The sequence below is a fragment of the Rhinatrema bivittatum genome, chromosome 3 (assembly GCF_901001135.1).
Source record: "Rhinatrema bivittatum chromosome 3, aRhiBiv1.1, whole genome shotgun sequence".
NCBI lineage: Eukaryota > Metazoa > Chordata > Amphibia > Gymnophiona > Rhinatrematidae > Rhinatrema > Rhinatrema bivittatum.
Window position 1 is genome coordinate 33,811,309 of NC_042617.1, and position 15,871 is coordinate 33,827,179.

The 15,871-nt window shown below is 42.0% G+C and overlaps 1 protein-coding gene across 2 annotated transcripts in view; it reads right to left on the minus strand.

Annotated features, from left to right (window-relative positions):
- Nucleotides 1-9,471: 9,471 nt before the first annotated feature.
- The window catches only part of DNAH14 (dynein axonemal heavy chain 14), a 461,040-nt gene continuing 454,640 nt past the window's right edge, over nucleotides 9,472-15,871 (minus strand). For both annotated transcript variants that reach the window (XM_029593090.1, XM_029593089.1), the window contains one exon: nucleotides 9,472-15,132. In XM_029593090.1, the coding sequence (XP_029448950.1) occupies nucleotides 14,923-15,132 (210 nt within the window). In that variant the 3' untranslated portion in view covers nucleotides 9,472-14,922. The remainder of the gene's footprint in view (nucleotides 15,133-15,871) is intronic.

The following is a 15,871-nucleotide window of genomic DNA, read 5'->3' on the forward strand; positions in this document are numbered from 1 at the left end:
GTGCTTTGAATACCGTTTTGCACGCCCGTGCTAAGAAAAGTGTCTTGTACTATCAGTATCAATTATACCGCTATGGTAATAAGGCTGGGAAATTGATGTCCCATTTGATACGTACGTCGCGAGGTACCCGGTATGTGACTGGATTAAAGAATCCCTCCGGTCATGTTGAGACTAATACCAATACTATTTTACGTCTATTTCGTGATTATTATACTCAATTATATAGTGCAGGTACTTGGTCTGAGGAGAAGTGTACTCAGTTTTGTGAATCCTTGTCTTTGCCACTCCTCACGCCTGAACAGCGGCTGGCGCTTAATAGCCCTCTCACGGACCTTGAAATTCACGGGGGGATCCTGCAGACTAAGCTGCTAAAGGCCCCCGGTCCGGATGGCTTTACTGCAGAATTCTATCGGTGTATTATAGATCCAGTTTGTGCCCCCATGAAGGCCTTTTTTATGGATTTGATCACTAAAGGTCATTTTCCAATACGGGAGAACGCTGCTCATATTACGCTGATCGTGAAGCCTGGGAAAGATGCACAGAAGGTAGAATCGTACCGCCCAATTTCTTTATTGAATTGTGATCAGAAGATCTTGGCGAAAATTCTTGCTGATAGGCTTGCCAGGATTTTACCTGACCTTGTGGAGGATCATCAGGTGGGCTTTGTTCGGAAACGCTATGTCCTTACTAATATTAGGCGCCTACTTACGGCAATGGAACTTGGTCATTACACACAAGTCCCTTACTTGGTTGTGAGCTTTGATGCCGAAAAGGCATTTGACCGGGTGGAGTGGCCGTATTTATTTACTATTTTACGGGCTATGGGCTTTGAGGGTTTTTTTCTACAGGCGGTATCTTTGTTATATGCGGCTCCACAGGCCTCCATCTTAGTTAATGGGGAGCGTTCGTCACCCTTTCTTATTCATCGTGGTACCCGGCAGGGCTGCCCCCTTTCCCCCTTGCTATTTATTTTACAATTGGAACCTTTGCTTTTGACCATCCAGGATGCGTCAGGCGTACGGGGTATTCGCTTGAATGATCGGATATTCAAATGTGCAGCGTTCGCTGATGATCTTTTGGTCTATCTTACCTCGCCGCAGACCTCACTCCCTCTCCTTTTGGGGATAATGGGTGCCTTTGGGGAATTCTCGGGTTATCAGATTAATTGGGGGAAGTCAGTGGCGCTGCCTTATCCTTCCACTTTACGAGATAGTTGGGTGGGGACCTTCCCTTTACAGTGGGCATTGGGCGATTTTCGTTATTTGGGGATCCATATTCCAGACAACCCGGCTCGGGTCTATTCGGTCAATGTGGCCCCGCTCCTTCGCCAAACGCAGGAGCTCTTGCGCAGATGGGAATCCCTCCCTCTCTCCCTGAGTGGTCGGGTGAATTTGTATAAAATGGTGGTGTTGCCTAAGTGGCTTTATCTTATGCAGAATTTGCCTATTTCCTTCAGGCGGGCTGATAAGCAATCCCTAGACCGAGTTCTCCGCCGGTTTCTCTGGAGAGGGAGGCAGGCGCGCTTACCTCTTACATGGTTGCAGAGGAAGTGGGGCGAGGGGGGCCTGGGAGTCCCGGATCTCCAATTATATAATTTAGCTTGTAATCTTCGGGTTATTTGAGATTGGATTATGGGACTTGCTACTTATACCTGTCTGGATGCCGATTTGGCCATAATGTCTCCGATCGCTTTAACTTATACTATGCAAGCTGAAAGCCGACATCTGTCTTCTATATATGCCCACTCTGTCAACATATCTCCAATTCGGAGGGCCTGGATAGCCCTCACCAAGCATCTACGCTTGCCCCGTATATGTGCCTTTTTACTGCCGGTCCAGGGGAATCCTGAGTTCACCCCGGGCTCCCAGTCTCAGGTCTTTCATGCATGGAAAGCCAAGGGCGTCACTTATATGGGTCATTTTTTTCATGAAGATGGCCACAGGCTTAAGTGGGCTGAGTTCCGAGAGCGATACGCTGTTAGTCCAAAGGAAGTATTTTTTTACTTGCAGATTGATCATTATATGCGCTCTCTGCCTCCCGCCTTTCTCCAATGTAGAACATTTCAGACCCTGGAAGCTGCCATGCTCCTCACCCAGTCTCGTGCGCCCTCTATTTCCCAGTATTATCGTATATTAACTAAAGGTAGTTGTCTGGATTTCTTCGACGTACTTGCGGCTCGTTGGACTGCTGATGGAGAATTTACTTTGACTGCCCAGACCTTGCGTTCTTGTTTTGGAGCGGTGTCCAAGATCTCGAATCATAGCACCTACCGGGAGCTGCAATATAAATTTTTGAGTAGGGCCTACATTTCCCCTCAGAGGGCTTATCAGCAACGGCTTGTGACCTCTGAGTGTTGTCCCAGATGCTCGGGTCCAGTGGGTACCCTGACTCATGTATTTTGGTCCTGCCCCGCCATCCTCCACTTTTGGAAGCTTATTGCTAAGTATCTAGCGGGGGTCCTGCGGCTCTCCATTCCGGTTGCCCCTCTTTGGTTACTGTTTGGTGTTATTCCACCCATACGGATTCGAGATTTGGGCACCCGTTTATTTCTTCAAAAGGCTAGCGTGGTGGGTAAACAGGTTGTGTTACGCCAATGGAGAGAGGTGGACCCACCGTCCTTTTGGGTGTGGAGAAGCCTCCTCTATAATATGATGCACATGGAATCCTTTTCTTCCAGGCAGTCCCCTCGGCAACTCCAGAAGTTCTTGGATGTTTGGGAATCGTATCTGCAGACGCTTCCACATCGAGCTCGCAGCCGCGTTCTGAATGCCAGTGTTTGAGTGACTCTTTATCCTGCCTTTCATTCCTACGACCATACAGCTATGGGTTATGTTGGACAGCAGTGATTCAGTTGGATTGGACTCTATACTGTGATTGGGGGGGGGGGGGGGGGGGGGGGAGGGGAGGTGGGTAAGGAGAGGGGAGGGTTTTTTTTCCTTGAGATGTATGACTACTGATGTTTATTGCTGGGTTCAGTGGCAGATTCAACCTGAACCCAGACGTTTGTAAGTTGGTTTTATTGAAATTTAATAAAATTGTTTGAACGTAAAACAAAGCATCATATACAGCCAGAGGATCCCGATTCGCCTTATCATCCTCAGTATACTCCCTGGAAGGATGTAGATACTGATACAGAGTCAGAGGAATTGCAATCTGAGCTCTCTCCACCAGAGGAGAGGAGAAAATCCCCTCCTGAAGATTTGTCCTTTACAAATTTCATTAAAGAAATGGCGGACACAATTCCCTTTGAATTGATGACGGAGGAGGATACCAGACATAAGGCCATAGAAGTCCTTCAATTCGTGGACGCACCAAAGGAAATAATGGCAATCCCAATCCATGAAGTCCTTTTAGAACTTCAACAAAGAATGTGGGAACATCCCTGCTCAGTACAAGTGGTGAATCAAAGAACAGATGCCACTTATTTAGTGCAACATGCTCCAGGTTTCCAGAAGCCCCAACTGCCTCATCATTCGGTAGTCATGGAATCGGCTCAGAAAAAAGCCCAAAAACAGAAACCTTATTCTTCTGTTCCACCAGGAAAGGAGCAACGGTTCTTAGATACCTTAGAAAAGTTTATCAAGGCTCCATGCTGGTATCTCGCATTGCGGCATACCAGCTTTATATGACACAGTACCAAAGAAACTTGTGGAAACAAGTACAGGGTATTGTCGATGACCTTCCTCAGCACAACAACTAGCTTTGAGTACACTGGTTGCAAAAGGATTGGAATCTGGTAAACACGAGGTGCGAGCAGCTTATGATGTTTTTGAAACATCAACTCGTTTATCACCATCAGCAATAAATGCAAGAAGGTGGGTCTGGCTTAAGGCCTCAGACCTCAAGCAAGAAGTCCAGGAACAACTGGCAGATCTCCCTTGTGTTGGAGACAATCTTTTCGGGGAAAAGATTCAGGCTACAGTATCTCAGTTAAAAGACCATCACGAGACACTCCAACAGCTCTCCAAACTGCCAGCAGACCAGCCATCCTCCCTGAGAAAATCATCTCGAAGGGACACAAGATGACCTTCTACAGACCTAGAAGGTATTACGTACCGGCTTCTTCAGCGTGTCCATCACAAAGAGGATGTCCATGTCAGCCAAAACAACAAAAAAAACCCAGCCACCACCACAAACTGGACCAGCAGCGGGTTTTTGAACCGAATCAAGAGAACAGAAGCTTTTCTCTCAACCCTATGCCCTCCCTGCCAGTAGGAGGTCGACTTCATTATTTCAAACACCAATGGAGTCTCATCACAAAAGACCAATGGGTATTAGCCATACTAAATCAGGGATATCGTCTAAAATTCAAAACAATACCCCCGCATTCTCCACCCATTCCACTTTGGACAAGCATGGTCATCACACCTCAACTACAAGTAGAACTCTCTACTTTGCTGATTACCAGGACTATCGAACCAGTGCCCCTTTTAGAAAAAGGCTTAAGACTTGGCTATTTAAACAAGCCTTTCCAGAAACTCACTGATTCAACATAGCAATCATTACTGTACATTCAGCACAATATAAATAATTGCTCTTCTTGCCGTTGAGTTACTTTATTTTATTTATTTATTTATTAACTTTTATTTACCGACATTCGTGCAGCACATCATGCCGGTTTACAGAGAACTCAGGTAGGTGATACAATAAAACAATAAAACAAAACAATGTACAAAGAATAAAATAAAAGTAAAAACCATAACAATGTAACCTTATGCTTTGTTCTTCCTCTTCCCCCAGTTCCAGCACCCCTGTTTTATTTTAACTTTTGCTTCTCTTCGTTTTGTTAATATCTAAGGTTATTGTACCCCTGTTCCATGTAAACCGACATGATATGATTGTATCATGAATGCCGGTATAGAAAAGCACCAAATAAAATAAAATAAATAAGGCACAGGGTTCTATTCCCGCTATTTCCTAATTCCAAAGAAAACAGGCAGCCTTCGCCCTATCTTAGACCTCCGCAATCTCAACAAATTTCTGCAAAAAGAAAAACTCCGGATGGTATCTCTGGGAACCATCCTTCCTTTGCTTCAAAGGGGAGATTGGCTCTGTTCTCTAGATCTTCAAGACGCTTATGCACACATACCAATTTCCACACAACATCGCAAGTATCTACGATTCGTTGTGGGAAAACGTCATTACCAGTTTTGAGTCCTACCATTCGGACTGGCCTCTGCTCCTCGAGTATTCACAAAATGTCTAGCAGTGGTTGCCGCACATCTAAGAAAAAACAGTATTCCTGTTTTTCCATACCTAGACGATTGGCTAATCAGAAGTCCATCCAGGCAGGGAGCTCTCTCTGCCTTAAAAACCACAATAACACTATTACACTCCCTGGGATTTCTCATCAACTATCCAAAATCAGCCTCAGCCCAAAGCGGGATGAAAGTGCAAAGCCCCGAGTGGTCATAATTAAAATATTGAATTATGCTCACAAAGCTGCCATTTTACATGCAATCCGGCAAGGAGCAAAATTAAAATATGAGAATCACTCTATTTTACTCTTTCAAGACTTTTCAGCGGTAGTTTCAAATCAGCGCCGGGCTTTGGCGCCCTACTGCGCCCAATTATTTGAGAGAAGTCTTCGGGCGGTCCTCGTATACCCTGCAAAAATGAGAGTTCAAACTGAAGCAGAGGTCCGCTGGTTCTCGGAGGTCAAAGCCATACAACAATTCATTCAGGCACTCCCAACCACAAGTACAGCAGCCACCTGAACAGTATTGCTTTGCAACCAAACAACGGAGCAGCATGGGTTCTGTGATGCTGGGCAATAGCCCTACACATAAATCGCCAAGCAGCGAACAGGGCTCTTTCCGCAATTGTCAGTATTGTTTTGTTCACTTTTTGGGAGAGACAGATTTATGGTTCCTTTCTTTCCATTTTTTTTTTCGGTTCAGAATATGCAGTTTCGGTTTTGTTCTCTGGGGAGTTATAATGCCAAAGTTGGTGAGGAAGACCTGAACAGAAGGGATCCCTGATATAAAAGTTTGTCTTCCCAGACGTTTAAGAGCTTTTTTTTAAATTTATATCTGTTTGGAAATCTTTAAGGATTATCTATTTTCAGAGGAATTCGGCTGCAACACTACCCATTCATCGGCTGGCGAGGATTTGGTCAGTATACAGAGTTTATCAGCACTAACATTTATCTGGTAGCTACGCAGCGTTGCCTATTAGGAGCTGATGGACATGATGCCTATGTGTTTTTCATTTTGCTGGCTATTTTTTTTTTTTAATGCATTCTTTGGTCTGCCGGGTGGGGTGGGTTGGGGGGGGGAGGTCTGAGCGTGGTGTTGGAGTGATCTCAACCTGCTATTATTAAGGTAGCAGGCTAAGGGAAGTGGTTGTTTAGATATAGGGGTGGAATGAAGATGGGGGGACAGGGCGTGCAGGGAAGGGGGGATGGGGAAAGATTCAAATCTGTTTCTAATGTTGGTTTATATTGGCTGGGGCTGACTGACCGAGTTGAGGATATAGTAGAGGGGGCCCTGCTGGGAGGCTCTCTCTCTTTCAAGACGTATGTTAATGTTTCACAGATAATGTTTGACCTTATAAATGAGTAGTCGACACACATCTTTTTCTTGGAATGTTGGAGGCATAAATTCTCCTATTAAACGATCTAAGATTCTACAGGCTCTGAGTAAAAAATCAGCGGCCATTGCCTTCCTTCAAGAGACTCATTTATCTGATATTGTACATAGTAGATTGAGGCAAAGATGGGTAGGCTCTGTTCATTTCTCTTCAGCCAGTACCAGATCTACAGGGGTGGCTATACTGATTCGAAAGTCATTTCCCATAAAGATTGTAAAAGAAATTAAGGACCCAAAAGGTAGATATATAATTCTGGAAACTGAATATAATAATTCTCCTCTCATTTTGTGCAATGTCTATGCACCAAATGGGTATAAGGCTGCATTTTTCCAAAAGCTTCATGCTCTACTACTTCCCTACATTGATCATACGGTGATAGTGGGCAGTAATTTTAATGCAGTTAAAGACCCGGCGTGGGATTGTTCCTCATCCGCCAAGGCTAAGGGGGAGCCTAGTAAGGGGATCCAATTTTTAGAGAAAACATTACATTTGATAGATGCATGGCATACCTTTCATCCCCTTGAAAAGGATTTTACTCATATTTCTCGAGCCCATGTGACACGCTAGGTTAGACTATTTTTTGTTGAGTGTTAACAGCTTTTCAAACATTGAAGCAGCTGGAATTGGTGATATAGTGATTTCAGATCACGCACCCATTTGGTTGGACCTGACCAATCCCCAGTCAGGTCCCACCACATTTCAATGGAAATATCCATATTTTCTAACAGAGGATTCCCTATTTCAACAGTTCCTGAGGGAAAAGTGGGCGGCGGCCTTTCAATCTCTGAATGAACAGCACAAGGGAGACCCTATTCTTTTTTTGAAACACGGCAAAGGTGGTGCTAAGAGGTGAGATTATTTCTTATGTAGCCCATCGGAAAAAAATCCATAGACAAACAGCTGCTTACCTTAAGTACTCAACTCCAAAAGGCTAAACAGAACCTTTTACGCTGTCATTCCACCATCCATAGGGAACAGTTTCTATCTTTGCAGACTGCCATTAACTCTTTAATTCATCAACGAACTAAGAAAAGCCTGCTATATTATCAATTTAAACTATTCCAATTTGGACAAAAATCAGGCAAATTGATGGCAAATCTATTTATTTATTTATTTGTTGAGTTTTATATACCATCATTCGGTGAAGCCATCATAACGGTTTACAAGATTCAAATAGTAATTCTTTTAACAATTGAGAAAAAAAGGAATAACAGGATGCATATTAAACAAAAGATTAATCAATTATAGTCCAGAAGAGAATCATTTATGAGTGAGGAGGGTTTATTTGGAGCTGGCTGGAGTCAAGTTATTTTGTGGATTTGGTTGGAAGTTCCTTTGGGTGTTAGGATGATGAGAAGTTTGACTGTCAATGTAGACTTTGTGGAACAGCCATGTTTTTAGGTTTGTTTTTTTTTTAAAGTTTTGAGGTTAGGTTGGGTTCTCAGATTTTTTGGGAGGGAGTTCCAAATTTTAGGGCAGGCAATGGAAAAAGCTCTTTCTCTGGTTGTTGTCAAGTGAGCATTTCTTATGGGGGACGGGGGGGGGACATTTAAGCATCCTGACTTGTTTGAGCGTAGGATTCTTTGAGGATTCTGGGGGGTGATGTTTAAGCCAGTTAGTCCCTGATGTTCATTGTTTAGTATTTTAGGTATGATGGTCATAGATTTGTGTTCAATTCGTGCTTTAATTGGAAGCCAGTGTAGTGAAATCAATATGGGCGTTATGTGATCATTTCTCTTTGTTTCTGTCAGAATTCTGGCTGCAGAATTCTGCAAAATCTGGAGAGGTTTGAGGATGGAAGATGGTATTCCAATCAGTAGGGAGTTGCAGTAGTCAATGGTAGAGAATATGAGAAGCTGTAATATAATTCTGAAGTCATAAGGGTTAAGAAACTGTTTTAAACATCTTAGGGTTAGTAGTTTGTGATATCCCTCTTTGATTTTGTTTGATATATGGTTTTTGAATGAAAGTTCTTTGTCAATAATAATTCCAAGATTTCTGGTGTGGGTGACAGGGAGAATAGAGTTCATTTGATTGTCAAGTAAAGGAAGGGGTGGTGGAGTTGGATTGGGTTTTTTATCCATGAGGATTATTTCAGTTTTGTTGATGTTGATTGAATTTCAGTGAAGTTAGGAGATGTTTAATTGAGACAAGTAGATCGGATGTTTCTTTGTACCTGTCTTTGAATGAATTTTGGATGGGAATTAGAAGTTGAATGTCATCAGCGTAGAGGAAGTGGGTGATTCCATTATCTTTCAGTAGTTGGCAAATGGGAAGAAGGTATATGTTAAATAGAGTGGCAGATAACGCTGATCCTTGGGGAACTCCAGTGTTGAGGTTAATCTTTTTGGATGGGTTGTTGTTAATTGATACTTGGTAGGTTCTGTCAGATAGATAGGATGAGAACCATTGTAAGGTGGTGTCAGTTAAACCAATTTCAGTCAGTCGTTCTAATAGTATACTGTGGTTTACTGTGTCGAAAATAGCTGAGAGGTCAAGGAGAATGAGTAGGTAGTTTTTGCCTTTGTCGAATCCTCTTAGTATTGAGTCATTTAAAGAGAGTAATATAGTTTCTGTGCTTAGGTTCTTTCTGAATCCATATTGTTATGGTGATAGGATGTTGTTTGTTTCAAGATAATCATCAAGTTGGGAGTGTATGACTTTTTCGATGATCTTGGCTATGAAAGATAGGTTTGAAATAGGGCAGTAGTTTGCCAGGATTTCAGGATCCAAGTTGTTCTTTTTTAGTATTGGTTTGATTACTGCAGATTTGAGGCATTTGGGGTAATTACCTTCAATCAGGGATAAACTGACAATCTTGGTGATGGTTTTAGATATGGTGGGTTCAATTGTTTTGAGGGTTGTTATAGGGATGTTGTCTAGTGGGTAGTTGGCGGGGTTCATTTTTTTTTTTTTTATAATAGATTGAATTTCGAGAGTGGAGGTGGTGTCAAAGTTTGACCATGTTGAGGTTGTTTTATTGTTCAGTCTGATATTTTGGTTGTTGTTAATTAAGTTGGTTTGTATTCGATTTGATATTTTCTTGTTGAAGAATTCAGCAAAGTCATCACTTCCATGTTTGGTGCATGTAGATTCTTGGGTGGTTTTAGTAAGGTTTTGAACTATTGAGAATAACATTCTGGGGTTGTGATGAAATTTGGAGATTTTGTTGGAGAAGAATTCCTTTTTTGTATTGTTGATGATGTTTTTATATTGTGCTAGGTGGCTCCGATATATATTTAGTATGGTTGCATTTTTGTTCCTTCTCCATTCTTTCTTTTTTCCGGAGTATACGTTTGGCTGCTCTGATGTTATCATTATACCACTGGTTGATGTGTTTTGGTTGCTTTTTTGCCTTTGTAACATAGGAGTTGATGCTGTCTGCTACTTTTTCTGTGATGTTTAGCCATGAAGTTGTTGCATCTTCGGAGATTGATAGATTTATGTTGATTAGTTCAGCTTGTAGTGTTTTCTGTAGAAGTTCAGCGTTGAATAGAGGACGGTAAGATATTTTGTTTGGACTGTTTTGAGGTGATTTGAGGCTGAAATTGAAAGATAAGTTGGCTTGTATTAGGTGATGATCAGACCAAGGTATATCTGAAGTGTGGATTGTATTTGTTTGCCAAACTTTAATGTTGATGAATATGAGGTCAATGGTGTGACCTGCTTTATGAGTTGGAGTTTATTATCAATTTAAACTATTCCAATTTGGACAAAAATTGGGCAAATTGATGGCAAATTTAATTAAATCAGCATGGGGCCCAAATATGTTCATTCTATAAAGACCTCCCAGAATCAAATCATTACAGATACAGAGGGAATAATGCGAGCCTTTCATTCCTATTATTCAAATCTGTATCAATTGGAAGGCTGGGACGCGTCTCAGTGGGAGACTTTTGGAGAAAGGATTCAACTCCCTTCTCTAACCCTGGAATTTAGTCGTTATCTAAACGAGCCCATCTCAGAAGAAGAGGTAGAACGGGTTATCCACCAGATGCATAAATTGAAGGCACCTGGTCCAGATGGGTTTAGCTCAGAGTTTTATAAATGTCTAGTGGGTTTCACAATTAAATTACTCCCTAAGGTTTTTAATACTTTAATCCATCAGGGGTGATTTCCTGTGGGAGGAAACCAGACCTATGTAACTATTCTCCCTAAACCTGGGAAGGACCCTTTACTTCCCACCTCCTATCGCCCCATATCGCTGTTAAACGTAGATAATAAAATATTGGCCAAAGTCCTTGCTGATCGCCTCAGGAATGTGCTGCCATCCTTGATTAAACCAGGCCGGAAAGGGGAGGGAGGGTGGTAAACAGTGCTATGCACTGAGGAATATCCGACAAGTATCTATTGCAATGGCACTCTGCAAACGGATTGATGATCCCTTTCTAGTAGTAAGCCTAGTTGCGGAGAAGCCATTCGATAGAGTGGAGTGGGGTTACATGTTCCATGTGCTGTCCTTAATGGGATTTGGTGGGGGTTTTTACGAGGCCGTTGAACGTTTATACACTGCTCCAGAAGTATGCATTCGAATAAATGGTGAGCTCACTGATTCCTTTTCTGTAGGGAGGGGAACTAGGCAAGGATACCCACTATCTCCTCTACTCTTTCTCCTGACCATAGAATTGCTTTTGTTGGCGATTCAAGAAACTCCTGTTTTTAGGGGAATCCAATTTCAATGGGAAGGGCAGAAAGAAATGTTTATGCGGCATTCGCGGATGATATACTACTTTTTCTCACATCTCCTTGTTAATCTTTGCCTGCCCTCTTAGATCTATTTTGAATATATGAAGCGCTTTCTAGTTTGAGAATCAGTTGGGAAAATCCAAAGCACTAGCCTTCCCTGAGACCCTTAGAGAACATTGGGGAGGGCCCTTCCCCATGAGGTGAGCTCATGGATCCCTTAAATATTTGGGAATTCACCTTTCCAAGGACCTACATGGCCTATATACTCTTAATGTCAATCCCTTATTACAGATAACTGAGGATAAATTAAGGACATGGTAGGATCTCCTGCTATCAGTTGGGGGGCGGATCAACCTGTTTAAAATGGTGATCCTGCCGAAATGGCTATATGTCTTTCAAAATTGTCCCTTAATACTAAAGTCAGGTGATATCCTTCATACAGTCCAACTGATACGTCATTTTATATGGAGGGGCAAGAAAGCTAGAATACCTTTGGCCTGGTTGAAGTTATGCTGGTTGCGGGGCGGTATGAGGATACCAAATTTGGCTTATTATGGCATGGTGGCAAATCTCCGATTGTTCAGAGGATGGTTCCTGGGGGGGGGGTCATCAGTTGTCAACATGATAGCCAAGAATACCTTAATAAACCCCTTAGCTTTAAGTTATGTTCTCATGTGTTCCAGGGCAACCTTCCCGACTCAGGTGGCTTTACATCAGTTAATTCTGCCTCTTCAGAGGACATGGATATTTTTAGCGAAATGTCTGGGGATTCACAAAATATGTTCCTATCTCTTACCTCTCAAGGGGAATTTGGATTTCTCCCCGGATTCTACATCTGCTTGTTTTAAGATCAGGCGGGGTCAAGGAATTTCATATTTAGGACATGTTCTAGATAATACTGGCTCTATTTTTTCTTTTGAATTTCTACAGGAGCATTATGGGTTACAACAGAGCCATATCTTTGGATATTTGCAAATTCGTCATTACATACAATCTTTGGGGTCTCCCACACAACACTTGGCAGCGTTCCAAGCATTAGATGTTGTATTTCAATTTGATCATAAGCAAAGCCCGACTCTTTCGGTCTATTACAGACGTTTGACCAAAGGGATTCTCCCAAACACATATCAGGTGTCGGTAGACTGTTGGAATCGTGATGGGGTTTTTTTGTTGACAACTACCATTTTCTCATTCAGTATCCAGAGTGTGATTCCTATCACGAGCAATATCTATTTTCGGGAAATGCACTTGAAAGTTTTGCGATGAGCTTATATGTCACCTCGCTTAGCCTTTCAGGCGGGACTGGCTTCTACTGATCAATGCCAACGCTGCCAGGTGTCAGTGGGCACTATGTCTCATGTATTTTGGGATTGTCCAATCACACAGAGTTACTGGCGGATGATTCTTGGTTACCTAGAGACTCTGGTGGGGATCCAACTTCTGCTGTCCCCATATTTATGGTTGTTTCACTGTGTGACACGTCATTTAGTAAAAGACCTGGGTATGCGGATCCTACTTCAAAAAGCTGGTTTGGTGGGGAAAAAGGCTATCCTTTTACATTGGATAGACACCGAGGAGCCTTCATTTTGGACATGGCGAATTCACTTTCACAGACTGATGCAACTGGAGAAAATATTATCTGGAAGTTCCGCTAAGCAATGCAGATCCTTCTTACTGACTTGGGAACCTTATTTACAATCGCTACCACCTAGCGCTCGAAGTTTGATACTTAATGATTAAGGTCATTTATTACTGGGTCAGTCAGCGTGCTACATGGTAATTTTTACTGATATGCAGAGGGTAATAGTTCAATGAGATTTGGATCTAATGGGGGGACGAAGAGGTGGTGGGAAGGATCAGGGGGGGTGTAAAGAAGTCTGAGACAATAGGGGGATGGGTACCCCCTCTTCTATATATTTATTTATTTATTTAACAGTTTTTTATACAGACCTTCATAGTAAATAACTATAGTAAATAACCATATATGGGGTAACTTGGGGAGTTCAGCGGTGCACAGAAACAATACACCTAGGACTCCCTATGTCAGGGACAGGGCATTGAAAGGGATGGCTGTAGTGAGGGGAGTTGAAGGAGATGGCACCCACCCTAATGAAAAATAAGTGATCATTTGTTGGAGCTTTGATTGCTCTGCTTTATTGATTGCAGTCAATCATCATATATTTGTTCTCTATGTACATTTTATTTATTTATTTTAAATATTTTCTATACCATCGTTAAGCTATATACCATCAACGGTTTACATATAGGCACATAAATTCAGTAAGTGAATGTGTACAATGGTACATTCTAACAAGTGCCAAGGGGTTCGGTTACATCATGTCTAATTAAAAGCTTGTTTGAAGGGTGAGTTAGATTTGACCATATATACATGTAAGTTACTTCTTTACTGGCATAATTCTCATGTTCTGCGTAATACTATTAAGTTAACTGTGAGATACACAAATACCTTTTGTAATGCATGTGTTGAGAGCATTACTGTGTGCTTGGTGTTCTTCTGCCTGATCCTGCATACTTTCTATTCTCCGCTCTCTTTGTAGAATGCTTGTTTAAAAAGCCAGGTTTTTAAACTTTTTTTTAAAGGTTTTGAGGTCTCTTTGTAGTCTGATCTCTAGTAGCATAGTGTTCCAGAGAGTAGGACCTGCTAAGGATATAGCCCTTTCTCTTACTTGGTTTAGTCTCGCTGTTCTTACTGTATCACTTAATAAAAATATTGAACATAAAATCTGCTTGCGCATGGGCAGGTGGCAAGCGCGGGGGGGACGAATTTTCCATTGATACGCATGATGACGCGTTCGGGCCTCCTCCAGTTCCCATTTGTCTGCTCCAATTAAGAAGTGGACTGGGAGGGAACTTACCCACCCCTTTTAGCTAAACTCCCTCCCTCTTCCCCGCCCCCTAAACCCTTCCTATGAACTTATTTTATTTATTTTTTTTAATTAGTTACTGCTCCTCTGAAGCAGAAGTAATCTGTGTGCACCGGCCAGCTACCGGTGCACGCTTCCCCAGGTCAGCATAGGATGGCGCTGTCCTGGCCCACCCCTTTGGAGAGGCTCGGAACTTGTGCGTGTACCGGGGTTTACGTGCATGGCTCGGCCTCTTTTAAAATGCCGCAACGTGCACAAGGATCGGCCATGCATGTAAACCCTGGTTTTTACACGCGTGGGCCTTTTAAAATCTAGCCTTTATTGTCTATCCTGTTCAGGTATGAAAAATTAAGATAATATATTTAAGTCAGAAGCTTAAGATCTTTTAAGACTAGACAACATGGATTTCACAAACCATTCTAGAATATTTTCATGTTTGGCATTTGTTCAGTCCTTTGTGGTGTTAATGTATCTCAAGAAATAAATCCATCTTCTGCTACCTTTGCTGATTTTTCCCATATTTGCTTGATTTTATTTTTTTATTTATGAACATTTCATATTCTGCCTTTTCCCAAAGTTGGTCTTCAGCCAGAGGCATCAGAATCAAATCAGAATTTGCAGTTAATGTAACATAGGTTTTCCTGTGCTAGATCCCAATTTGTGAATAGTTTCACGACTCAGTTGTGTATAACACAGCCCCTTAGTGAGAATTTGAGAAGTTGGGCCGAAGACGTGGGTCATTGATAAGATTCTTTATCCATTAGTCATCCAGTTGACAGAGCAATGCAACCCCTCTAGTGATCCAGTGGCGGGAAATGCTGAGCGATGGTAGTCTGATGGTTGTCACGTAGTTGGTAGACACTCCAGTAGAAGACAGTATTCCAGCTCTTTGAGGAGTTCTGTAAAGCGGGCACTCATAACTTAGTTGCTTGTTCTTTTTCTCATCTGAACAAATTTCTCCTGCTGAAATCTAGAAAAGGTAACACTTTATTTTTAAAATTATGTAAAAGCTTGTTCTTTTTGATATAATCTTTCTACTGCTATGGGTCTGACAATTATTTTATCCTATAAATACATAATCATTAGAAAATATTAATGTTAGGAATATATATAGTTTCCACACTGAGAGCTTTGTGAACTACAGTAATGTTAGTACTTTAAACATCAGTCTTGACTGGATAGGCAACCAATGCAAGGAGTATAACACAGGTGTAGTAGGTTCTCTTCAACTCTATGAGTACCCAAGCCGCAGTCTTCTAAACTACCTGTAGAGACTTGGTGGTAGTAGTAGGTAACCCAAGCTATAACACATTACAATAGCTGATGCCATTTAACACCATTACCTGTAATAAGGTGTGGAAGTCCTCTGCTGAAAGGAACAGTTTTAATATCTGCAAAAGACGCAGCTTATAAAAGGTTTGACTTACTTTCACATGAGGACATAAGCACAAAGTATGATCTAGGACAGTGGTTCTCAACCCTGTCCTGGGGACCCCCCAGCCAGTCGGGTTTTCAGGATATCCACAATGAATATGCATGAGAGAAAATGTGCATGTTATGGAGGCAGTGTATGCAAATTTTCTCTCATGCATATTCATTGTGGATATCCTGAAAACCCGACTGGCTGGGGGAGTCCCCAGGACAGGGTTGAGAACCACTGATCTAGGACCATGCTAAGATCATAAATTTGGGTCAACACTGGAATAACA